Genomic DNA, 25314 nt, shown 5'->3' on the forward strand with positions numbered 1-25314 from the left:
CATACCAAGCAGTATCCATCTTCAAGAAATTTCTAAGCTGTCAAGATTTTTATAAAATAAACTATTTCAAGCTCATTTTCCCTGAGATTAAAACAAAATCTGTTTACAGAACACAATAAACATGACAGAATGATCAACTTCGTGTGTCAAGAGTTGTTGCTAGGAGGCTGTTGGATGCTGCTGGATGGATGCTAGGCCACCAGGCACTTCAGAAACTAATATAATAAATAAATAAATCTATAAGAGCTGACTTACAGTTTTATACCATGTGCACAGAGACGTGATTCATCTTGACACAAATAATACACGTGGGACAATGAACAGAAATTATATGCTTGAATGCACTGAAGAAATGTTGAGATCAAAGGACAGATCTGGAAGTCAGAAAATTATGTCCAAGCCCACTGTCTGGCCTAATGGCAGATTTAAAACTTCTGATGACGCAGGTTTGTTTTTTTATTTGTGAGATTAGGACAATATAAAGCATTTTGAAACACTTCTATGCAAAATGTTATTAAAACTAATTATGGCTAGAAGGGATCCTATTTCTAGTCCCATTTATGCAGTGAGTCCTTCTGAAGCAATTACTGAATTACTGGCTTTGGAAAGCAGCCAGGTGAACTGCACCTGGGAAGTTAAAACTGGTTCTGATCTTGATGTTGCTCTTTATGCCTTTTTTTTTTTTTTTTTTTTTTTTTTTTTTTTTTAAGCATTTATAAAGCATCCAGCACTGACATAAAGGCAAGGTGAAAAGTGTAGGAATAAATTAAATAGCATAACTTGATTCTTGATTAGCAGAAAAGGAGAAAGAAAATGGGAGAACAAGGAGGATAAGCAGGTCATACAGGCTGCTTGGTAGAACATTTGGCCTGGGACAGAAGCAAAACATCCTATTTTCTTCAGTTCCTTGTTGTGAACATCTCTCACCAGCCTTGGAATGAGTTTAGTTTGGTGTGATGCACCTGCAAATGTATCAAGCATTAAGAGAAAACACATTTTTTGGGGTTTGATTTGGACACAGCAGACACCTGTGGAAAACAAAAGGTAAAAAGAGAAGGAAACCAGGTGAGTAGCCAACCATAATTTTTATTGATTAAAATAACAGGAATTAAGAATTATTTTTTTTTAACCCAGGAATTAAGAATTCCCAATGCACCATGAGGACAAGCCAAAAGAATGTGTCTTTATACCATGATGAGAAAGATGAGAGTGCTACTGCCTAAGTGTTCAAGGTTCTTCCATGTACTTTGTCAATATTTAGTATACAGAAGTTCAGCTCTCATCATTCCCAAACAATCTAAGCACCATAACTTCTCCAACTTCCCCATTTTATGTTAAAAATACACTCGCAAACAACTTATGAAAATCTAATCAGATCTGGACAAACTCACAAGGCTCCTAAGAGTTAAGAGCTGAAACCTTCTGGTAGATATATTTATTATTCTCAGCATTAGCAAGATTGAATCTCTGCTTAGACCAGTTCTTGTTAAAATTAACATTTGGAAGGTAGAGCATTCAACCTTTGGTATTTTATTTCAACAAAATATCTCTTTGGCCCTAATCTATAAGTAAGTCTTAGTTTATCATCTACCAAAGTGCCTAAGCAGAAGCAGAGGCCACTATGAATCACCTGCTTGATCTGGCAGAGTGATATCATTCCTCTATGGTAATATTGACTTATAGGGCTAAACAGAGTATGAAGGTGAATGTGTTAAAAGAAAATCTATTTTTCAAAGCATTTAAATTTCAAAATATCCTTACTTTCAAAGAAGAAAAAGTGAAATGGGCTAATGGAAGGAATGGGTGAAGTTTTATGGCATTTAAAATTTGATTCAGACCCCGATATTCTTTCCCTTTTAATGCTTGGTAGAAAAATCCTGTTAGTGTAGAATAACATACTTACACTAATAACATAAACCCTTGGGCATTAAATTTCAATTTAAAATACAGCAGAAGGAAAATTTCTTTACTGACCTCTCACAGACAGATTCCTGGCTCTGGAGATTTTAAACACTTGGTCTGAATCAAAGTTTAGACAGGATACTAAGGATACTAAGATTACAGATCCCTATATCTGAGTCTATTTTAGAGCAACAGCTCTTCAGGGGAGAGCCCAACCATTACTTTGTTCACATTGTTCTTGTGTCTTCCTCTAACTCAATTCAGTTCTTACAGAAGAACTTCTTGTTCAGCATTTCCTGCGTGGGAAGACCACAGAATGTGAAAGGGGGCAGGTACTCGTAGGACTATTAGGGGTAGCATCAAAATATAGAAATATATTTCTAAAAATTATGATTTTTTTTTTTTTTTCTCCTGGTTGACACAAGCTTTGGTGTAGCCTGGGCTCTTTTTTATTTATTTATTTATTTATTTTTAAATTTATTTCCCCCGAAAATAACTTCAAGGCAACGAGATGTCCAGCATTAAATAAGTGAGAGGGGGAAAAATAAATAAAAAGAAAGACTGTAGGTGCTGCTGTGCAGAAGGAGCGGCTCAAGGTGCCGAGCAGGTGCGCGCCCTGCAGCAAACAAAAGGGGAGACGCGCCCAGCACTTCCAGGAATCAAATTAAAGACAAAAAAAAAATTAAAAAAAAAAAAAAAAAATCAACCGCACGAGATAACTCCGATTAGGATCAGCCGCTCGCCCGCATCCCTTGGCGGGTGTGCCCGCATCCCTCCCCGGTGCTCTCCCGCGGCAGCCGCGGACACATTTGGGATTGGGATCAACCCCGTCCCTGGCGGGGCCCGGCGGCGGGCAGGGCGATGCCGGGGGATCAGAGGGGCACCCGGGGGGGACAGAGGGGCCGGGCAGGTGAGGGGAGCGGGCGGGGGCCGGAGGGCAGGGCCGGGCAGGCTCCTCCCGCTCTCCCAGGCTGCTCCGCGTCGCAGCCCCGGGAGGAGGAGCCGCTTTATCGGTACAGCCCAAGTGGAAATTTCCCCGTCACTTGCCGGCTCCGCCGCGGAGGAAGCGCCACCGGGAGCCGCCTGCTCTCGTCTCCTCCGTACCGCGTCCCGCCCGCTGTCATCATGTCCAACTACATCCACGTCCCGCCCGGCTCGCCCGAGGTGCCCAAGCTGGACATCACCGTCAGCGAGCGGGAGGGGCCCGGCTATCGCCAGGGCGCCCTGCAGCTCCTGCGCCGGCTGCGCCCGCACTGGAGACCCGAGGAGGTGACGCTGCAGGTACGGCGGGGCCCGCGCCCCGCTCCGCGCCGGGGATGCGGCGGCCCGGCCGCGGGAAGGGAGGGGAGAAGCGGGGAAAGGGAAGGGGGGAGGGAGAGCGGGCGGGCGGCCATTGTGCGGGGGAGCTGCCGCCTTGTTTCCTCCCCCTCCCTCCTTCCCCCGCTCTCCGCCGCAGCCCCCTGCGCCGAGCCCCATTTGCTGGGCGGCCCGGCGGCGGGGCGGGGCGGCATCTCTGCCTCCTGCCTTCCCTCCCTCCTTCCTTCCCTCCTTCCCGGCCCTCCTCCTTCCCCACCGCCCGCTCTCCTCTTCCTCCTGCCCTGCCCTCCCCGCTGGAGCTGGGGCCGCCCGCGTTAGCGGCGGGGAGAGCTGTAGAGCCGGGGCTGAGGGCAGGAAGGAAGAGGACGCGTTCCTCCTGAGCGGCGCCCTCGGCGCGTCTCTGCGGGGTGCGGCGTGTTTGTAAACGGGGGCGGGCACAGGCCCTCGGAGCGGGGCGCAGGCCATGGCAGGAGGGCACAGGCCCTCAGAACAGGCTATGAGAGGAGGGCACAGGCCCTCGGAGCAGGGAACAGGCCATGGGCGGAGGGCACAGGCCCTCGGAACAAGCTCTCGGAGGAGGGCACAGGCTCTCGCAGCAGGGAGCAGGCCATCAGAGGAGGGCACAGGTCCTCGGAAAAGGCCGTGGCAGGAGGGCACAGGCTCTCGGAGGAGGGCGCAGACCCTCAGAACAGGCTCTCGGAGCAGACCATGGGAGAAGGGCACAGGCTCTCGGAGGGGGGCACAGGCCCTCGGAGCAGGGAGCAGGTCATCAGAGGAGGGCACAGGCTCTCAGAACAGGCCATGGGGAGGAGGGCACAGACCATCAGAGGAGGGCACAGGCCCTCGGAAAAGGCCATGAGAGGAGGGCACAGGCTCTCAGAGGAGGAGGACACACCGCCGCCGAGGTCGTGCCTCCCCGTCCGGGACGCTCCCGCAGGCGGTGGAGCCCTTGTCGGCTGCTTCCTGCCATAAAAAACACCATCAATATCAGTGTTTTATGGTCAGGCGGGCTGTGGTTGAAGCTGGCGGTGTCAGTAAGGCACCAGCCCCGCTAACGCCCTCCCTCGCCCGCTGCTCCCTGGTGTTCTCTAGGTGAGCACTCATTCGTACTCATGACGAGTCATCTTGCCGGAGGATTGGCTGCTTTTTTGCTTCTAGAATATGCTTTACATGGCCCCCCCTGGACTTCCAAAACTCTTCAGCCGATTCGCCTGGCGAAAATAGCAGTTCAGCCTGCGGAGGGTTTTATTATGCGCTCAGCTGTGTTGTTCAGCAGTTGTTGTTTGGTGGAGGTGTCTTGTTTCAATGAAGTTGCTCTTCAGAGAGCTGCTGGACTAATTTGTGTAGGAAGGCTGAGCACAGTGAAGTAATGGCACATAATTTGACCAAAATTTTCTGGTGTGTTGAAAGAAAAATGACACTTGATGTATGCCAGTCCAGTTAGCATGAAAATAAAACTAATGAGATTTTTCTGAATAATCTGTTGGAGGCCACAAGTTATGCACAGTCCCAGCATCTTGAGGAGCAATGAAAATAGCTTTACAACATGTAAAGCTAAACGAGGTTGTTAAAATTCATAGAATATCTGGAGTTGGAAGGAGTCCACAAGCATAATCCAACTGCCAGCTCCTTGAAGGGCTACATGAAAGTTATACAGGATTTTATTTTATTTATTTTTGTTTGTTTGTTTGTTTCTTTGATGAGTTTCTTTCTTTCATTCAGGGTTGTTGAAAAGTCAAACCAAAACATTACCCTGTTAAGGAGGGCTGACTATCCTTTGGGTAAAGTTGTAGTAGGTTTAAGAAAAAAAGCCCGTTGCTTCCCTCTGCCACTCCCTTTACAAGAAACAACATACAAATAATAATTTATTACTGGTATTATTCCACACCATTGGTGTGGAACAAGGACTCTCTTGACTGGTCACACAGAAGTGAAGTAGGAGATTTCTGTCTAAAAAAATGGTTTGAGTTTAGTTGTAACCAAGTTACTTTAAGAACGCAACTTTCCAGCTTGGTGCTTTCCTTTTGAACACTGGGAGAACATTCTATTCGAAAAGCCCTTTTACTTTTAACCCTTTAGCTTGTGTTCAAGCTGCTGTGAGTGTGCAGGAAGCAGGAATGGCTGTGGTTTAAACAGGTGCCAGCAGCAGTGATGGCAATACAAGCAGTTCCAGATTCATGTTGTATGTGCATCCAATACAGAAAGGTGTTAAAATGAAAGGTGGCTCTTTATGTGAGTGAGCAGGAGGATGCCCTGGGGTGTCCTCCCTTTGGGCATGTGTTCAGGAGGGAGATAAGGATGAGACTCTTTTATTGCATGGAAAATATTGCCTGGCTAATCTGAAACAGCAGAGTGGATGAAGAGCAGTGAGTGATAGGTTTAATGAACTGCTGCTTCTTCTGGTGAACTCTGCTATTTGGTACCTTTGCTCTTAGTAATTCTTGGACCAGAACAATTGTAAGAAGTTGAAGAGTCCAGAGTTTGATTTGAAAAAGATAATTAACTTCTCTTGTAAAAATTTACTGTTGTGTGTTAATTTGTTTAGTCAGCTAAACAATTTTGAAACTGTAGTTAGTACATGTTAATGCTTAATCCTCACTTCCCCTAAGATTTATAAGTACCTAAAATCAGGAATGTATTTTAACATTTACATTTCTTTTTTACACCACAGCATAAAACAGCAATGTAAGATGGAAGATGAAAATAATTAAAATCTTCAGTGCTTAAATTATTATTTTATTGCATTATTTATCAGAAAGGCTATAACATCAGAAGCATTACCTTTTGAAATGGAAGCAGCTATACTGCAATGTATCTCCTTTATATCAAGTCATTCTACATTGGCAGGGAGAAACAGAATTTTTCTGTCCAAACATTCATCTTCATGAAATGTCCCAGCAACTGTGTTGAGTTGGGTGCTCAATTTTCTAAATCCTGAATTTTTGAGGTTTGCTTTCTCTACTTTTTGCAGTAGGCACTTTTGATGCTGGAATGGCTGTTTTTTAGTGATAACAACGTTGAGTGGTTCTGGTTGGAAGGAATCTTTGGGGGTCTCTCTCCTAAACTTCTGCTGAAAAACTCACTGCTTGCTAAATTCAGAAATTGACTATTGTGAACATGAGAAACAGGTTTTTAAAATTTCATTAAAAAAACAGGGCTTCTGAGTTTTGTAAGCAGCCTGACTTTTGACAGTGGGCATTCCAGTTTTTATATTCTGCACAATTCTTAATTAAATACAAAAACTTAATTGTTTTAACTTTTTACTCTTTTAAAGAGTAAAAAGTTAAAACATTTACATTGCCCTTCCTAATGTAAAAATACACTCACAGTTGGATTTTGTTGCCCACCTTATGAATTCCTTATTTTTTCCTCTTTTGTGGAGATTCAAGAAAGATCAATGTTTTGCTTACAGTATGGGAAAATCAGTTACCACTTCACAGTAGTGCTGATTCAGGATTCTTTTATCCCAAGACTGTCTACCTCTTGTAAGTCTGATGGCAAATAAGGATTCAGTAGGATAATACACAATTTCTTCTCTGCAGTGTAATATTACAGTGCAGGAAAACCCATCAATATTTCTAACCATTCTGAAGTAATATTTAGTATTGAGAATAGAGGCTGCCTGTTTTTATTGGTGAAAAGGCTTAATACTAATAGTGTTAATTTATACCATTTTTGGAGTAGACTAGAATGATATATATGGGAAAAAATCAGCTGAAGAATTATTTAAAGATCTAAAATCATGAAAATGCTAGGCTGGCAAACAGTGCTCCTGTCCTGGATGAAACCTGAGGAGAGATGGAAAGAATCTTTTTTGCAAAGGGAATTAAATTTTTTGTAAAGGTTCCCCATAACCCGCCCTGCAAATCTTATGAGCAACATTAATCTCTAAATAAGTTGGATTAATTTGCTTTTTTAATTCTCTGAAATAATTGGACCTTGTTTGTTTTCTGGTACTGTTTTTTTTTTTTTTTTTTGCTTGTTCATTTTTTAGTTTTTCTGCCCCTGAGATTTACATGTCTTTGCACTTATCAACAGTTTGCATGATTTCACTACTGCAACACTTTAAATTTGCAAAGATTTGTTCTTGCAGCTATGAAATGTGAATGGGATGGACTCAGGCTTAGAAAAATTGTACTTTCACCAGTGAAACAACCACCCACCTACTTTTATGTTTACCAGCTTAGCTTTTGTGCTTGTTTCTTTGATTTTTCGTCCTGGCTTGCACTCAGTAGCTTTTCTTCAGGCTGTATTTTCTGGCTGCTAATTTAATTTATTTGCTTCTGTTAATCTTGGTATTTTTTTATTATAACAAACTTTAATTTGGTTCAGAGTTCTGAACTTGTTGGAATATTTTTTAGTTTATTTAAACAGACTGAGCGTGGGTTTTAAAAGCATTGAAATAATTGAAAATGTTAGTCTCTGGGAAACAAAGTAAATGAACTTTAGTTTTGTATGTTACATTTTTCAAGTGGGATGTTTATTGCTCAGCTGGTTTTGGCACATCACCCACTTCAGCAGTTGGGAAAGCAGTTGCCACATAAAGAGGAAGGACTGAATCCTCCGAGAAGTGCTGATACCTCCAAATGGAGAAGTGATGAGTGAGGAGAAGAATTAGAAAAATTAAGAGTTGCAGAAGGGGCTGCCCTGCTGATGTTTTGTGGAAAAACTGTAATTTGAGGTGTGCCTTGAGCACAGTGTCACAGTGAAATGGGAAATGCCAGCAGTGTTGGATATCCTTGGAGGCTGGGTTGGTTTCTCCAATCTTTTTAAGCTTCTAATGAAGCTTGATACTCTCAGTCCCCTGTTTCTAAAGGTTTTTGTGGTCTGTGTGGGGGCAGAAACTGTAGTGCCATTTAATCTACGTGATATGCCATATGTGCCTGATGTAATTCAGTTGTGCGTGATAGTGGTGTGTTTATTGATGACTGGGGTTCTAATTACAGAGAATCAATATTTGTTTAGGCACAGCTTGAATGAGTCCACGTAAAGGCACATAACTTACGCTACAGGCTTGTAACATTGGAAGGGAATAATCCAAGACAGTTTAGTTCCTGTCCCTCTGCTCCTCCCTCCCCAGCCTCCAGGCATTTAATGTTAAAATCTTCCAGCAAATTAATTCTTTGATTTAGGGCAAAGTTTTAGGCTCCTTTCCTATTAGCTTTATTATTATTATAATTTAAAAATCTATAGCTGTTTTAATCAGTATCACAAAATTTGTAAAGCCAGTAAATCACTTTTAAAGTGTTAACTAGTTACCTGATGTTGACCTGTTGTTTTCAGGTAGAAAAAATATTTTTCAGAAGCAAGGTGAAAAATAAGTAACTTTTTTTTTTTTCCCCCTGGCATTAAACCCTCTGCTCCCCACCCTCCCTCCCAAAAAAATACACCAAAAATTGAAAATTTTTCACATATTGTTGTGCATTTTAATCAAAACCAGCCCTCAACCTAAAAATAACCAAAACAAAGCCCACACACACCTTAAAGCTGAAGTGTTTATGGTTTGGTAGACCAAAAACACCATGTGGAAGTTACACCAGCACTATCTATGCTCTAAGCATTGCTTTCTCCATGCTGCTGTCATGCAGAGCACCCCAAGAGTTCAGCAGAACCTGCTGGTTCAGCCTCTGGCCGAACTTCACAGAGAACAGAGCTGCAAACTTGCTTTCTTCCTTTTTGTCTTGGTATTTTTAACACCAAATGATCTTGCTCCTGATCATCTGACCACCTCAGTCATGCAGACAGTGACTTTCACCTGCTGAGGATAATGAACTAGAGGATATGGCTCCAGAGCCTGGAGACCTCTGAATGAGGTTTCTTGTAAATCCTGCTGATCATGTGAGAATTTACCCAAGGCATTTTCCTGTCGTTGTACTTTGTCCTTCTTTTAGGAATAGAAACAGAAACAGAGCTACAATAGCTACAGACAGAGAAATAACTAGCCTTGTTTCAAGAAATTAAGTTCTTGGTCTTTATGACCTGTGGATGTGTTTGTGTGGATGATACTTTTCCAGAAAAAAAGATCAACTTAGATTTACAATTTAAAGTCGAAACTTTGTGGAGCATTAATGTTATTGAAGTCTGTTCCTTTCTGGAGATTTCTAAGTCAGTCTGGGGTTCAGCAGCAGATTCGGGGAATTCTTACTTACTTATGCTGCAACTTCACGTCACTGTTCTGTTTTTATGGCCCTACAGTGCTGATTCCTGCCTTCTCCGCCTATGGATGTAATAACTCAGTCTAGAAGGGAAAAATCAGCTCTTCTGAGTCATAAGTACTTTCTACTTTGCCCCATGACACTTTTATTTCTGTCTGTTCATTCTCGTTACATGTGATTGCAATTTTGTTCTCATTCCTCTCATTCTTTTGAACACTTGGAACAATGGGATTAGGTAGAAGCTTTTCATGGAACACCTGCTTATTAGATGGGAGCATATGCATCATATGCCCTTTCCAGGAGACTAATAACCTAATAACAGTGCATTTAGGGGAAACTATCTCAAAAATGCTTCATGTTTTGGTTGAATTTGCTCTTCCTGGGCTCCTTGGCCTTGTCTTGTTTGTACCAACTGCTGCTCTCTGAGATTTGAGTAATTTAAGCTTATTTGTAGCTTTCTAACCTTAAGTCTGCATTTTGTTAAAGTTTTTTTGTTTTTTTTTTTCTGGAAAGCCTTGGATTCAAGCTAGATCTGATTGTGGGTAGTATAAGTATAATTTCCAGAAGTGTTTCTGAATTTAGTTTTTACCTTTGTATCACCTCATCTGAAAGTATGTATTAAACTGTGATAAGTGCATAGCACTGTATTTAACTTCCTGTGGGTTACAGGAGAGTCAGAATCTTGCTGCTGGAGGTTTTTTCTGTGTTGCATTGTATTCTTAACCTCTGTCTCTGTAATTTTTTTAAAAATTTATTCCCAGAATTTTCTACTTTCATTGTAGGTTCTTTCATTTTACTGATTATCTTATCCACATCATCAGAGTCTGTTCTCTGTTTTGGTGCTCAACTGATGCTTTTGCTATAAAACTTCTGGTTTGCTCTGCTTTGTCTCAGGTTATGTTTTGGGCAAGACCTAAGCTGATTCTTTAAATGGCAGAGTAAAGGCATTCTGAATAAAAGACTAAAGTGACTATTATTTTCTTTTACTGGTGGTAGTAAACACTAGATGTTTTCTTGTGATGGAATATGGAAATTGTCTACTTTGAATAATGTTATTAGAAAAGTAAGTGAACCCTTCCGCCTTTTTAAGAAGCGGGAGCTAAAATGCTCCTGGGTGTATATAATTATTTGTAGCAGCATGTTACAAATAGATGCTAATAAGTAGAGTTCCTAAATTAACAGTTGAGGGAGTCCAATTTCCTTGTTGCAGATTTCTTTTTATTAGTGCTAATGAAACTTGTTTTAAGGGGATAATAGAGCCATGACAGAAGGTGTAATGTGCCCAGCAGTTTGTTCAACAGCATAACAACTCAGATTCTTACTGTTTCTTTGCATCAGCACTATTAATTTTTTTTTAGTATCACTGTTTCTGTTGACTTAGAGCTGTGTCTTTTTCATAGTACTTTTTTCCCCCTTAAACCATATTTTGGAAGTTTTTAGCTGAGTACAGCAGACACACTTTTTAACTTGAACAGCTCAACACGAATCACTTCTGCAAAGTGGTCTTCATGCTTTTTTAATGAATTAATTCTGGATTTATGTTAAAAGGTAAAAGAATCAGTACTTGTGTGTTGATTTGCCATCTTTAAATGCTTTTGGCCTGTTCATGGCTCCCCAGTAGAAGGAAGACACATGTTCATTGGATAAAGTCCAGCAAAGGTTCATGAAATTTACAGAGGGACCTGGAGAATCTTTCATATTTGGCCTGAAAAAAAAAAAAAAAGAGACTTGCAGGGATCTTGGGTGTATAAATACCTGGTGAGGAGGAATTGAGGAGATGTTCAGACTCCTCTCAGTGCCCAGTGACAGGCAAGGCAATGGGCACAAAATAAAAGGTGTGAAGTTTCATCTCAATGGAAGAAAACACTTTTACCTGGGGGTGGTCAAACACCAGAACATGCTGCCAGACAGGTTAAAAAGTCTCCAGAATTCCTGGAGATCTCCCTGGGCACAGTCCTGAGCAGCTGGCTCTAGTTGGCCCTGCTTGAACAGGGAGGTTTAACTGGAGGATCACAGGAGGTTCCATCCTCATCATTTTCTGTGACCATACACGTATGACTGGGAAGGTTATGAATGGGTACATTTATAGTATGAGGGTGTAATTTGTGATTTACAAGCATTTTGAAATGCACTTAAGTACTGCCTGTTCAAATGCATGAAACACTGCTCAAGCCCAGTATCTGGTGCTAAATGGAACAGTTTTCTTTGTTGCAGTGCTTAACATTTTAGCAGGTATTATGAAGACTGTTCAAGATTCTTCATTATTTATCTTAATAGCTAATAAGATGTGCCCATAAAAGGGAAAGTCTTAATTTTGATTCAGTCAAAGCTGCCTTTGTAAGCAGCTTTATTTGAATTTATGGTTACCATGTCTAGATGAAAGTTATATAATTTGCTATGCCTACTTCTTCAAGATTGAGTGTTTGTAACTGTTCAAGAAAATAGAGTACTTTTGTATCTTCTGCACCTTTCCTTAGGAGCTTGAGCTATTTCTTCTGATTTGTGATGGCAACTGAAACTTCCCCGCTTCTTTTCTGCATTTATTGATGAATCTGTTGACCTCATCAAATTAGGGGTGTTGGGGAAATCAAGGCATATGAGCTAAAACACATCTACTGTAAAAGTCTTGTCTTTTCCTAAACAGTGAGACGTGACCCAACTTCAGATTTTTTTTTCTTGAGTAATTAAAAAAAATTGCTCCTAATTATCAATTTTTCTAAACCCCTGAGACTTGGAAATAATCTGTTACTTGTGTTTGAGTGATACTGCTTTGCAAAATAAAGGCTATATCTTCAAGGGAGACAGGAAATAGAAGTCAAACTTCCTGAATTGTGTTTTACTGTTTTATAAAACAAGCAAAAAAACCTCATAACACATCCCACTCCCCCCAGCTCATAACAGAACTCGAACCAAACTGTCCAAGGTTCTAAAGAATTATGATGCCTGTAGATAGGTATACTGTTGTTGGTATGTGTTTTTAGCAAAAGCACTTTTTCATTAAATATTATGGCTCAGAATAATGTCTGACACACAACAGATCACTGCATTTGTCAGTATTTTTGTTCTGAGCCTGACTTAGGGCTTGAGACAGAAGTTTTATCTCAGAGGATGCATGACTGGACTTGAGTAAATAAGGAAATCAAACTGTTGCTGTTGAACACTTAGTATTCTGATCCTGATAAATAGGTTTCTTCTCTTTTTCAGTTGATTTTCTGACCTCATTGCTGTTAAGGATTAAAAAATGTTTATGTTATCCAACTTAAAGCTCCCTTTTGCTACTTACTTGTTTTACTGTGAGGTGCTTTTTGGGGAGGGTTTATTCTTTTTTAATTAAGAATTGGGGTTTTGAGGGCATAGAGTGGAAGAGGAGACATGACTGTAAATACAAAAAAAGACCTCACATTTACCTTCAAGTATTTTCTTCATGCTATTCCTCTCTCCTAGTGATTTCTTTTCTTAATGCTCCATCTAGTAAAAATTTGTGTTTTGGGAACTAAAGGCCAACTCATCATTCTCTTCCCACTTGTTGAAGCTGCAGAGTTGAGTCGCTTATTGCGCTAATTTTGCTTTTCAGCTGTTCACCGATGGAATCACCAATAAATTAATTGGCTGCTACGTGGGTGACATAACAGATGATGTCGTTCTAGTTCGGATCTATGGGAACAAGACCGAGCTGCTGGTGGATCGGGATGAGGAGGTGAAGAGTTTCCGTGTGCTGCAGGCCCATGGCTGTGCTCCCCAGCTCTACTGCACCTTCAACAATGGCCTGTGCTACGAGTTCATGCAGGGGGAGGCCCTGGATCCAGAGCATGTCTGCAATCCAGATATTTTCAGGTAAGACTTAAAAATTATTATTATTTTTTTTAATCTTATCATGTCATTGTGCATTTGTGAAGTTCTGCCTGGCCTGAAGGACTGTCTTGTTTTGTAAAGACAGGTGTCTGCCAGGGAAAGCTGAAGCTTCTCTAGGAATGGAGAATGTAAACACCCTCCCTCCAATTATTATAATTTTGCAATTAAGGGAGGTTTCGGGCAAAGATACGGGAATAGGAATAACAGTTCTTTATAGGAATAGTAAAAATACAAATGTAGTAGTACAAAAGAAACAACCAAACAAAAAAAAAACACTGACAGAGTCAGACTATGACCTGACACCCTGTTAGGCATGGTGTTACAAGCAGTCCAGTTAAGTCCTCCAGGAGTGACAGATGTGGTTCTGTTGTAGTAGAGATGATCCTGTAGAAGGGTGTAGGGGTGGTGAGATGGGTCTGGTCTTCCTCTGGAAGTCCAGTGGAAAACAAGCTGCCTTGGTGTTCTGAATGTCAGGTTTTATTCAGGTAGAAATGTGTGGCTCCTCCCCCTGGGTGGAGCATCTGACAATGGGGTGATATAATTTTAAGTGAGACTCAATGGCCAATTAACAGAAGATACCTCCCTGGAGGGAGGATGGGTCCTGCAGGAGATAAAGGGCATTGGCCCCACCAGGTTTTAAGGGCTGGCCCATTAAACACCTCCCCACCTGGTTTCAGCAGATGAGAATAGAATACACACCACTGGTTACAACCTGCATTGCAATCCTGCATTGCAACCCAAGACAAGGACTTTGAGTTGAGTTTGAGCAGGAAATATGTAATTCTATAAGCCTGCACTTAGCTGATGTTCCCACATCAGCCTTAGTTATAGTATTTCAGAGCTGAAGAGATGATCCTTGATGCCTCCACAGAAGACTGTGCTCATTAAAGGTCTGTTTATTTTGTTCAACACTTGCACATCACCATTACAGAAGTCATTGTTGACCTCTGTTGTGGTTTTAGAGGGCTGGACTTGGTTTAAGTACTTCCAACTGTTTCCAAGACATTCCTTTTGTGAATAGATCCAGAAAATCCACTGAGAAATTATTTTTTAAACTGTTGGCAGTGAACAGAAAGTGCTGATGTCTTAAGGTTTTAGTTTTAGTGTGCTGAAATGTATTTGCTTGAAAAAAGCAGCCAATTTAAATCAATACTTCAAAAAATAAGCAAGAGTAGACTGAAAATGCAGGTGAAGTTTGTGTGCTCTAACTGAACTTCAATCCTTCCCTCTTCCTTTCCCACAGCTAATGATCCTAATGAACTTTTGAGTCTTAAATGTGCTACCCTATGGCTGTGCTGCTCTTGTTTAAACCCTCTTTGAATTCCTGAGCTGTATTTTTTTAGAATTTTTCAGTTAAATATAACATTAATTTAATTTTATTTTATTTTAGACTCATTGCTAGACAGCTTGCTAAAATCCATACTATTCATGCACACAATGGATGGATCCCTAAATCAAATTTGTGGCTGAAAATGGGGAAATACTTCTCTCTCATACCCACAGAATTTGCAGATGAGGAAGTAAATAAAAGGTGGGTATTTTCATCATGTTCTTTCCAGACTTCACATTCCTTCTGCTGGAAATTGTGTTTGTACAATATCATTAGACTTTGTGGGGCTCAGAAGGCAGACTCCAGCCTAACAATATTCTTCCCATGACTTTGAAATCATAGATGCCCTTCTTGCTGCATTGTAATTAAAGAATGCTCTTGCAAAGTTTTTTCTTTTACAACGTGAAATTCTTGAGCAAACTGAGTAAACGTCAATAAGTAACTGAAAATGTAGAGGACAAAATGGCTATTTAAGTGTAATATATAATATACTGTAGTATACTGTAACTAGACCAAAAATTAGTTTTAATTTCCTCAGTATAGATACATACTGTACCTAATACTGTTGTGTATTCTTCTTGGAGGAAGTACTGCACTGTGAACAGAGAGTGAATGAAATTCATGCCATAATTCTTTTAATCTTTGCACCTTTAAAATGTGTGGGAGTGTATTCATGTTCTGCTCCTGATTTTCATAAACTGTTGTGTTTACAGTGCAGATAATGTTCAGAAAACTGTTTTCTGGGGAGGGCAGAGAAAAAAATGATTGTCACAAATTGACTACTGTTGTGCCTTGGGAAAGAATGCCCTGACGTGGGAGAGCATCTGTTGAACTATTTGCTGGAAGAATGTAGAGAAAAATACTTAATTACAAATGTTTGATCTGGAACACAAAGTACTAAATGTTAACTCTGCCTCTTTACACCTGAAAAGGTTCTTAAGTGACATTCCAAGTCCTCAAGTTCTTCAGGAGGAGATGGCCTGGATGAAGGAAAGACTGTCAAATTTAGGATCTCCAGTGGTGCTCTGTCACAACGACCTGTTGTGTAAGAATATTATTTACAACAAGAAAAGAGGTAGGTGTTGAATTAAACAGTGAGTAGTGAATGTCTTTATCTGTGCCCTAATTGCATGTGCTGCATCAGTGGTGTTGTTTTACTCACTTGTTGAAGGGAGCTTTTCAGACCCAGTGTCAGGGTAGTGATACCTGTGCAAATACTGAGTTGCTTAAGTAGCTAATTCTCATCTGTATGCTACTGTGTAGAGGAAGAAAATCAGTGTTCCTTGCTTTTCCTTAATGAACTCATGAATTTGTTAATCCCCAGCTTGCCTGTGTGCCTGGGCCTCAAAGTTATGTAACTGAATGTTAGTTCTATTCTGGTTGTATAAAGCTTTTAGGAAGAAAAGAAAATGATGCAAGTACAAAAAATAACATGAAAATTGTCTCCTGTAATGTTTTGTTGTGGTTTATGATGTAAAGTATCTTAATGATATTAACTACTACATTCAGTAGCTCAATTTGTTTTCTGCATGAGGCACACAGGCATCTTAAAAGATTTCTTTTGTAAATACATCCTTTGTTTGAACAGTTGTAGGCAGCACACGTCTTGGCAAAACTGAATTACTTTTTTGTTTCTATTACCATACATTTAACTCGTAGTTTGTTGTTAAAACTTCCATATAAACCCACAGCTTATTGATTTTAGTGGTTTGGTTACTAAGTGAATCAATCAGGTATTAAAACAAACAAGGCAAACTTTTGACACTAAAGTGGGCATTGTGCAGTAAAAATAAACACTTTTCCTCTCATTTCAAATACCTGAGCTCAGCTAAATGTGACTAATCAGATTACAAGGTTTTCCTTTGAAATAAGGATGACGCATTCCTCCTCGGAGCTGCATATTTTTGTGCCAGTTGAGTAAGATTTTTGGTATCTAAGTTATGTGCCTTAACTACTAAAAGAAAAAGAATGACAAAGCCAAGCTGGTGCTGGTTCTAGTATGAAAATTGGCTGTATGTGCTCACACATTTCTGCATCGTATGTGAATTCTGCATCACCATGTGAATTGAGGAAATAAACTCCTTTGGTGATCTGTATACAAGTTTCCCTGTGAGTAATACCACCTTTGAAGGGAGTTGCTAGTACTTTTAGTTATATAAGCCTATATGTGTGTATGCAGCCTAACAATGCTATGGACATAAATTTTAAATTCTATGAATTCAGTACCAAGCTTGAGTGGTTTTACTGAGGTTCGATGATTCTGCTTAAACAGAGAAAGGGAGGAAAGCATGAAAGGTGTACATAAGACTAGACTTGTGGTTTTACACAGTTGGAGTTGTGATACTGCAGTACCAAATTTAAATCTCTTTTTACCATGTGGGTCTTTTTAGTGCTGAAATTACCTTGAGCTTTAGCATTCCAGAGAAGACACACAGAGGTAAAAGTAATTTTTGTAGTGGCTTTTCGTAGTAGAACCCTGCAACAAAAAGAAAATAAATCTGAGGAATTCCTTTAGAAGCTTCACTGTTATGGTCAACAGGCTTGAAGCTCCTAATTGAAAAACAAATGCTGTGTGCTTTTCTTTTAGAATGGAGGAAAAAACAATGCCAGTAGTGCATCACTTGTGAGCAGTCCTGCAGTAACAAGTGTGTGAGTGTTTAGAGTTTGGAGGCTGGGTGGGGAGGAGGGAGGTGTGTAAAGTACTTATGCTTCAAGCAAGCTGTAAGCAGCTGGGGGGAAACACTTGGAAATACAAAGTAAATATATTATTAAACTTATGTTTGAATAGTGTATGTGGACTGTGTTGTAAAATTTGTGCCATCTGAGTACAGCAGGGGCCAATTTCATAGTAACCAAACCTCAATGCCATCTGTAGAAAGGATGATTGTCATTTGAAAGCTGATTTTTATAGCACATTTCTTATAGAAAATAAACAGGAAGCTCAGCTTTAACTGTGAAGCAACATGTGTAACTTGTGGGAAATTGTGCTTCCCACAAAAGGATATCGTGTTTAGCAGAGCAAAAGCTTTTCTTGGTATAAAAATAACTTTTCAAGAGCACAAAATAAAATCTTTTTAAAGATGAGCTTCACTAGGAATGGCATCAAATTGTCTGAAGGTAGTTAACAGCTTTGGTGAGTGCAATACTCTGATTAAATTCACTCTTTCATCCAGAAAAGCTTCTGTGTGTCCAAAAGACCTTGGTGACCCTAAACTGAAAACAAGAGAATAGATTTTTTAGATTAACTACCTTATTTTTTCTTTATTCCTCAGTAAAACTTGTGCAAAACTGGTAGTATTGTCTGGCTTTTCAGAAGCTTGCACAAAGAAAACGTAATTTATTTGCTTTAGTGATACTGTATTTATCATTTTGGTTTTGAATGCTTAATTTACACATTTACTTGTCAGGGGGGATGTGTGGGTGTGTATGTAAGCTACAGACTATCAGGACAAATTAGGACTTGTGTCCAATGCAGTGTGAATAATTATGGCTTGTTCCTGAGTTTTGCCTTAGGCTTGGCCTCTGCATTAAATTCACATTAAGTTTTCAGACTTGAAAGAAAAATCAGAGTCATGCCACATGCTGCTTTTAAGAAAAATCAGTCTCCTGTCCTTATTTATGAGCCTGGAAGAGCATGTTGAGTGTTAACTTCATTTAATGGAGTTCCACTCATCTGATTTGAATTTGTTCCTGCTGTGGCTGAGAGAACTTTGCCTCTTGCTGTTTTGTTAATGTCCATTCTCAGTCACTCAGGATATGAAAATCTGCAAGTGTGACTTTACATAACTTATAATTATCACTGTCATCTACCCTTTGGAGGATACAGTTCATCACTTCACATTGGTTTTTTTTTTTTTTGTTGGAGTTTTGACATCAAGATACTCAAAATATGCTTAAAGCTTGGTGCTGCTTATTTATAGACCTTGTGTAAATTCGTTTGGTTTTTGTGTTTGTTTTTTTTTTCTTTTTTTTCAGCATGACCTGGGAATTTCCAGAACTAGCTGACATTTTAAGAATATTCAAATACCTGCTATTCAACAAGATCAAGTATCAGAATTCTTTTTTGTGTTTTCTGTGTGCTCTTTTTGCATATATGAAAATCAGTTGGCTGGGAGCTGTGTGTAGGTAGATGGATAGTTTTGTTCTGTTTATTCCCTCTGCCTACTCAATGTTTTCTGTGATCTTTGGTAGGAGTCTGTGGGTGCTCAGTGCTTCTGAAGACTGAGGTATTTTTAAGGCTTCTGGTTTTGATCTAAAAAACCCTGTTATGTTTTGCAGAGCTCTTTTCAGTATTTATGGCTAAAATTATCCTTTGAGTGGGTGACCTGTTAGTGGATTTTAAAGTGTGTTTCTAGCACAGATCCTTGTCTTTGAAGCTGTTTTCTAGGGGCTCAGTGGCTCACCTGATGAGCAGGACGGGGCAGAACTCAGGGTACATCATTCAGCTGTGGGAGCTACAGCCAAGACTTGGACAGGGGAAGTGCTTTCCCTATTAAACCATTAAAAAGGAAAAGCTGTTAGAAAGAGAAGTATCTTCACCCTCCTACCTGTCAGAACCCTGAGGAGATCTACTTGATCTATTTGAAAGTGAATTTCTGGGAGGTGGAACACAATGAATTCCATTCTGTATCTTCTGTGGTTTTTTTGTGGGGTATGTTGCATATTGTCTGCCCTAGGAAATGCCTGGCAAAAGGAAATGTGTTTTAACTTGAAATATTCCACACTCTTGACCTGCCTATTCCTGTCAATAGCAGTAGCTTCTCCAGAGAGATGGCAGAGCTTGTTTATAAATTTTTTAATTTCAACGAAGCACAAATACACTTAGACCAGCACCTCTTATTGGTCTGCCTGCTCTCAGGGATATTGATGGGATGTACAAATTGTTGGATGCATTTTAGAAACCTTTCAACTACAGCTGCCTGCTAAACCAGTAATTTAAGCAGCTTAAGTAGAAGTGACTTTCTCATATGAACTGCAGTAAATCTTAAAAGTAACTTCTAATACAATGGTTATTTAAACAATGACTGCAAACTGTCTTCTGCTTTTTCTAAAGCAGGGTAGGGTGTATGTGTGTGTACATATAAGGATGTATATGTTGCACATTTTTGAAGCAGCAAACTTCAAAGTTGTTGCTTGCTTTCAATTCCACAGGAAGAGCTGCACATCTTTATTTTGAGCCTTTGTGCAAAAATTAACTCGAAGTTGAGCTTCACAGTGGTCTGAAATGGATCAGTATAAATGCAAAGCTTTTTCACTTTGAAGTTTTGCCCTATCAAATGGGAGTTTGCCAAGTTTTGTCCCTCTGCTACCCAGGGGCTGGGTATGCCCTTGTTCCTGCTCTGTGGGAACAGCCCCACCCATATCTTGTGAGCTTCAGCTTATGTTTGTGTGTAATATTCTTTATATCTGGAAGTAACTTCTTTTAAATGTCAGCTATAATTAAAAAAATCATAATGGCACATAGGGGTGTTCAGGTGAAATGTGCACATGAAAAATTTAAAGTATTTATCTCCATATTTTGCTAGCAGACTTTTACCTGCTGTGTTTTGGATTTTATGTGAGGAAGGAAAAAAGGTCTCCTAATACAAGCAATATTAAATGTCTGGGAGGCAAAAGGGGGTCAGGAGATGAGTTGTGTCAGCAGATGTTAGCCAGGGTTGGGATTTTAATTGGCTTGTAACTTTGGAGGTGTCTGTTTTGAAAAACAGCACTGGAGAACCAATGGGAAGAGCAAGCCTGTGATGAATCTGCTGGTCAGGCAGTGGCAGAAGTTCATCTGTGACAATAAGATCTTGCCTGCAGCTGCTGTAAGATTTACTGCTTCAAAGTTCTAGAGAACTTCAATTTTTCCACTGTCAACAGAATTTCCTGGGAGAGCTTGCCAATTTTTGCAGGGCTGTTGATTTGTTAGAACCTAAAAGAATTAACATCACAAACTTGGTAAGCAAGCCTCTCTTTCAGTGGGAGTAAGAGTGAACTCAGACTTGGAGGATTTGTGACTATGTGATGTTATTTGTGTTGTAGACTTTAATTTCCATTTTAAGTGGACAAAAAGATTTGTCCATCTGGAAAACATAATTAGTAGTTTGAGAATGGCAAAGATGAACTGCCTGGAAAAGAATACTTCTAACAAACTTCTGTGCTAACTTGGTCAGGACATTGGTGAAACTATTTTATTTGAGAGGTATAATACTCCTAAATCTTAAAGAGGTAGGGTAGTAGGCACTTAAAATCCTTAGTCTAGGAAATACATGCATAATGTACTTAATTACAACACTGTTCTTGATTTTTCTCTTTAGCCTAGGGTTGTAAGTCATGTTAAGAGATTTTTAATCATAATAAAGTTAATGCAGAGAGTAATAAAAAAATAGTGGAGAGAGAGAAGGGTGCAATGGTGAAAACTACTCAGTATAGCAGTAAGAAATGTAAGGTTTTACTTTTTAATGTTCTAGTGCAAACACATCTTATGTTAACCTATTGTTTCATTTTCTGATTTAGTAATTTTGCTGGTTTCCCTTACAATACAAGGGCTCTAGTTTTACTTAATCAATCTTGTTTACATTTTGACTATTTTATGTGCTGTAGACATTCTTGAGCAGCTTCAGTGCAGGTAAACATCAGTTGGAAACATTTGGGGCTGTGTTTTGCTGCTGTATCAGCAAACCAGTGCTACATAGTTTGATAGCTTTGGGGATCTTACGATTGTCTGATGTTTTTTTGAGACTAGGTGAAGCCAGTTAAAAAAAAAAGAGCAACAATTAAGAATAATCTTGCTTTGTGAGAGTGGTTGAGGAAACAGGAAGTCTCAGCATGTTGCAATGTTTTTGTACACTGTGGCTGCGCATTTGTATGAGAATAAACAGAAATGTTATTTTCTTAAATCAGGGAGAAATTGATCTGCTATTTCTACATAAAGTTTAAATAAAGAATATGCTACTATACCTCTCATTTTGAGAGTAAGGGAGGCCCTCATGTGGTAGAAATTAAAATTGAAATTCTACTCATATTTGAAGCCGAGAGAATTATAAGCTCTCAATTTAAGAGCTTTCCTGAATGAATATTTACCCTTAAATATCTCATATCGTGGAAGTCACAGCTTTACTCTGAAATGTCTGAGTGCACACAACTGGGTTATAAGATGGGTTTGTGGTTTGTTTTCCCCAAAAATCTTCAAAGGACACCAAAGGATTAGGGCTGTTACTTGGTTTGATCTGGGCTCTGACGTTGCTGCTGTTGTCTCTCACACAGGTGATGTGCAGTTCATAGACTACGAGTACTCTGGGTACAACTACCTGGCTTATGACATTGGAAATCACTTCAATGAATTTGCAGGTAAGAATTGGATTTGTGAAGTAAAAGTTGACTGGTTTTACTAAAAACTCCAATAAACTCATTCTTGCACATTCCTTTTTGTATTTTGTTTGTATGTCTAGTTCCATGCTTACACCTGTCAGCCCATGGCATCAGGATGTGTTGTTGTCTCATTTTGCAGGCCAGTTGTGCCTTTCTTTTGCAGGTCTTCTAACCCAGAAATGGAAATATCACATCCCAGGTTCTGATAGAAGGAGATAATTTCAGAACACAGAGCTTTCACCTTGTCCTGCTGTGAAGTGACACAGCCCTTTCACTGTAGTGAGATACTGTGGGTGTCACACTGGAGATGGATGTAGTGATAATATTCTGTGTGATTCCACAGTGCCAAAAGGCAGGGTTACGTGTTTTGTGGTGGTTTTGAAAGTGTGCACTAAGTACTTGGCCTTTCCTAAAATGAGAAGTAAAGGCTGAGACCATGTAATAGGAAAAAGGTGGGATTTTAGGAATAAGGTGTTTATAGATTAATTTATTAGCTAGTTCAATTTTTTTACAGCCAATGCCCATTCCACTTATTCTGTAAGGAAAAAATGACCTCAAGTGTGTGCTGTCTTATTTCAGAGCATGGGCCAGCAGGGAAAAGCTACAAAATTGTTAGAGCAGATGGAAAGATGTGGTGAAATGAAGAGCCTTAATCTATCAGTTGTTTCACAAACAATGTTAAGTTTAGATAACTTTGAAAAAAAAATCAGACTGTGTGCTTGGTAATTTGAGTTGTATATTTGGTAATTTAAAAATATGGAAAGCAAGCTAAATTCTTTTGCAAAATTGTATTTTGCAAAATTGTATTTGAAAGCTTGATTTTTTTTATCTTCTGAAGTATGACTAAATCAGTAAAAAGAATAAATGCACAAATACATTTTTTTCACCTATGAAGAACAGTTGTGCTTCACTTTTATTCTCTATCTCTCCAGTAAAAATCTGAATTATTTTTTGAAGCTAAACTTACGTGGCTCTAACACACAAAAGAGTTTAGGTGCTAGGGTATTGCAGTGTTCATAGTATAAGAATTAATGAGAATTCCCAAAGTCTGTGGGAGTGATAATGGAAGTGAACTGTGATCCAGGTTTGGGGATCTTGGCAGACCCCCTGTAACCTGTGACTAAGCACCTCCAGTATAGGAAGAAAAACAGGATAAAAATGGGTTATGGACTCCTAATTCTACCAATGCCCTGTATAGAAGAGAGGCAGACTCATAATAAATTTTCTTCAAACATGACCTTAGTGATAATTGCATATGCATCTGGATTTGGCTTGGGATATCGTGGCATAAAAGTCACTTTTCCTACAAAATACATAATATTTGATCTATTTGTTAAGGGCTTCTGTTTCATAAGGCAAATACTTTTCCTTAAGCTTTTTCTCAAAGCCTAAGGTGTTGAGAGTCCCAGCATACAAGCAGACTCTGTCTGGCTGAAAACATAAATTTGTAATGTGGGACACTCTGATTTGTATGTGGGAAATTCTTTGCAACATGTAATTTATGAGGTCAGGTCAAAGTAAAAATGTGGTTGTTTGTCCACATCAGTCTGTGCCTGTGTTTTGGGTTGGGAAGGAGTACACTAATGGTAGTCCTGAAGGGTTTTTTTTAATGGTCTCTTTATGCAACATAAAGTTGTAATAGTGTTCTTTTCTTTTTCCTAGGAGTAAATGAGGTAGACTACAGCCTCTATCCCAACAGACAATTACAGGAGCAATGGCTGAGAGCTTACCTGGAGGCCTACAAAGAATATAAAGGATTTGGCACAGAAGTCAGTGAAAAAGAGGTTGAAGTTCTCTATGTCCAAGTCAATCAGTTTGCACTGGTAAGTAACAAACACTTGATTAGAATATTTTAAAGGATGCAGAGAAACCTGATACTCTTAGAACAAAAGTTGCTGTTGAATTTGAATGTTGTGGCATGTAAGGAAAACTTCCATAAGAAAATAAAACTTGGCTCTTCTGTGGAAACTTGTTTCTCTGTTGCATATTAAATATTCTCTGTAGAATATGCCTAGTGAAGAAGGTACTGCATATTCAGAAAACGAGGAGATGAGCATTGAGTGAGGATTTCTGTTGGCTGTTTATTGGTCTGGGAAGTTTAAATTTGCCACAGCTTATGGTGGGTCTTCGTTGAACTTTTGCCTGTAATGATCAGAAGACAGAAGAACAAGGTAGTGCTTCATGAAGACTTAGAAGCTTTAAAAGCCTTTTTAAAAATAAGATTATAATATTCTATTAAACTAGAATATTTTGATGTTATTTATTTTTTCTATTGCAGATTAATAGGTCACTCTAGAGTCTCTTGCTGATCTTGTTTTGCCCAGATTACGTGACAGGAAATGTTACAGCAAAAGTGCTTGTATTTTTTTTTTTCTTCTAAAGAATAACATTCCCAGCTATTTGTAGGAGGAATAAGGTTAAAGTAACCACTTTGGCCTTACTTTAGTCCTCTTTCCTACTAATTCAAGTAATACCCTCAGTTTTCTGGCAAAAGCTACTGGTTGCAGTAAGGAAGTACAATTAACAGGAAGATGATTATTAAACTTTAAAAAAAAATTATTAAGCTTTAAAAACAACGGCTTGTATGCAGCTATTCTTTTAAAATGTTAGTTGTTGCTGTTAAATTCAGCCTTCCCAATCATTTAGGAAAGTTAGAGCTGCAAGTAAGCAGGCTGGTGGTCTGTTTGAAAATACATAACACTGTTTTGTCAGTTTTAAACAATGGTCATAGTAATGTTTAAGAGGATTGAGTTGTGTTTAGAAAACAGGTCAGGACTTGCCTACAGACTACCCATGATGCACAAACGCTGTGTAACTCTTGGATCAGTTCATGGGGGAAGCTTTGTTAAGGGAAAACTGGACATAAAGTTAGTGGATGTTGATGCAAAATGATGTACTGAAGTTCAGAGTCTGTCACTTTTAACCTGCCTGTCCAGAAATGTCTTTCTCAAGGACACTGTCAGGCTTATGGCCATGACATGTTCATTTTGAAGTATATTAAGTCATATCATTAATACAGTCCATACTTTCAATCTGAAAGTGAACAGAGTACTCCAGACTACTTCTCTGGACTCCTAACAGAAGCAAGTCTGGAATAGATGAGAAATTTGTGTAAATTCTGATGAATTAGAGATTTTCTTAAAGCATTACATATCTCTTTGTTCCAAGTCAGCAGTGAAAGGGGGTGTAATTATAGAGGTCTAAGGGTGTAATCAAAAATTCAAAAGGAATTTTGTGTTTGCACTAGAGTTCAATACATGTGGAATAATACAAATTTAATTAGCAGCAGTAGAGGTGATAGTTACATTTCTGTGCATTATTTTTAGCATAGTGTATATAGTCATACAACGATCTACTTAATAGGTGACATAGTTTATAAATGCAACATTGTTTATCTTGAAAATG

General features: G+C 39.4%; 1 protein-coding gene across 1 annotated transcript in view; it reads left to right on the forward strand.

Annotated features, from left to right (window-relative positions):
• The first annotated feature begins 2913 nt into the window (after positions 1–2913).
• Positions 2914–25314, forward strand: part of ETNK1 (ethanolamine kinase 1) — a 31100-nt gene continuing 8699 nt past the window's right edge. Inside the window, exons 1-6 of the mRNA XM_083860173.1 lie at positions 2914–3183; positions 12949–13208; positions 14617–14757; positions 15489–15631; positions 21805–21888; positions 23572–23732. Coding sequence (XP_083716299.1) covers positions 3028–3183; positions 12949–13208; positions 14617–14757; positions 15489–15631; positions 21805–21888; positions 23572–23732 — 945 coding nt within the window. The 5' untranslated portion in view covers positions 2914–3027. The remainder of the gene's footprint in view (positions 3184–12948; positions 13209–14616; positions 14758–15488; positions 15632–21804; positions 21889–23571; positions 23733–25314) is intronic.

Source organism: Zosterops lateralis, assembly GCF_965231275.1.
Source record: "Zosterops lateralis genome assembly, chromosome: 4".
Taxonomy (NCBI): Eukaryota; Metazoa; Chordata; class Aves; order Passeriformes; family Zosteropidae; genus Zosterops; species Zosterops lateralis.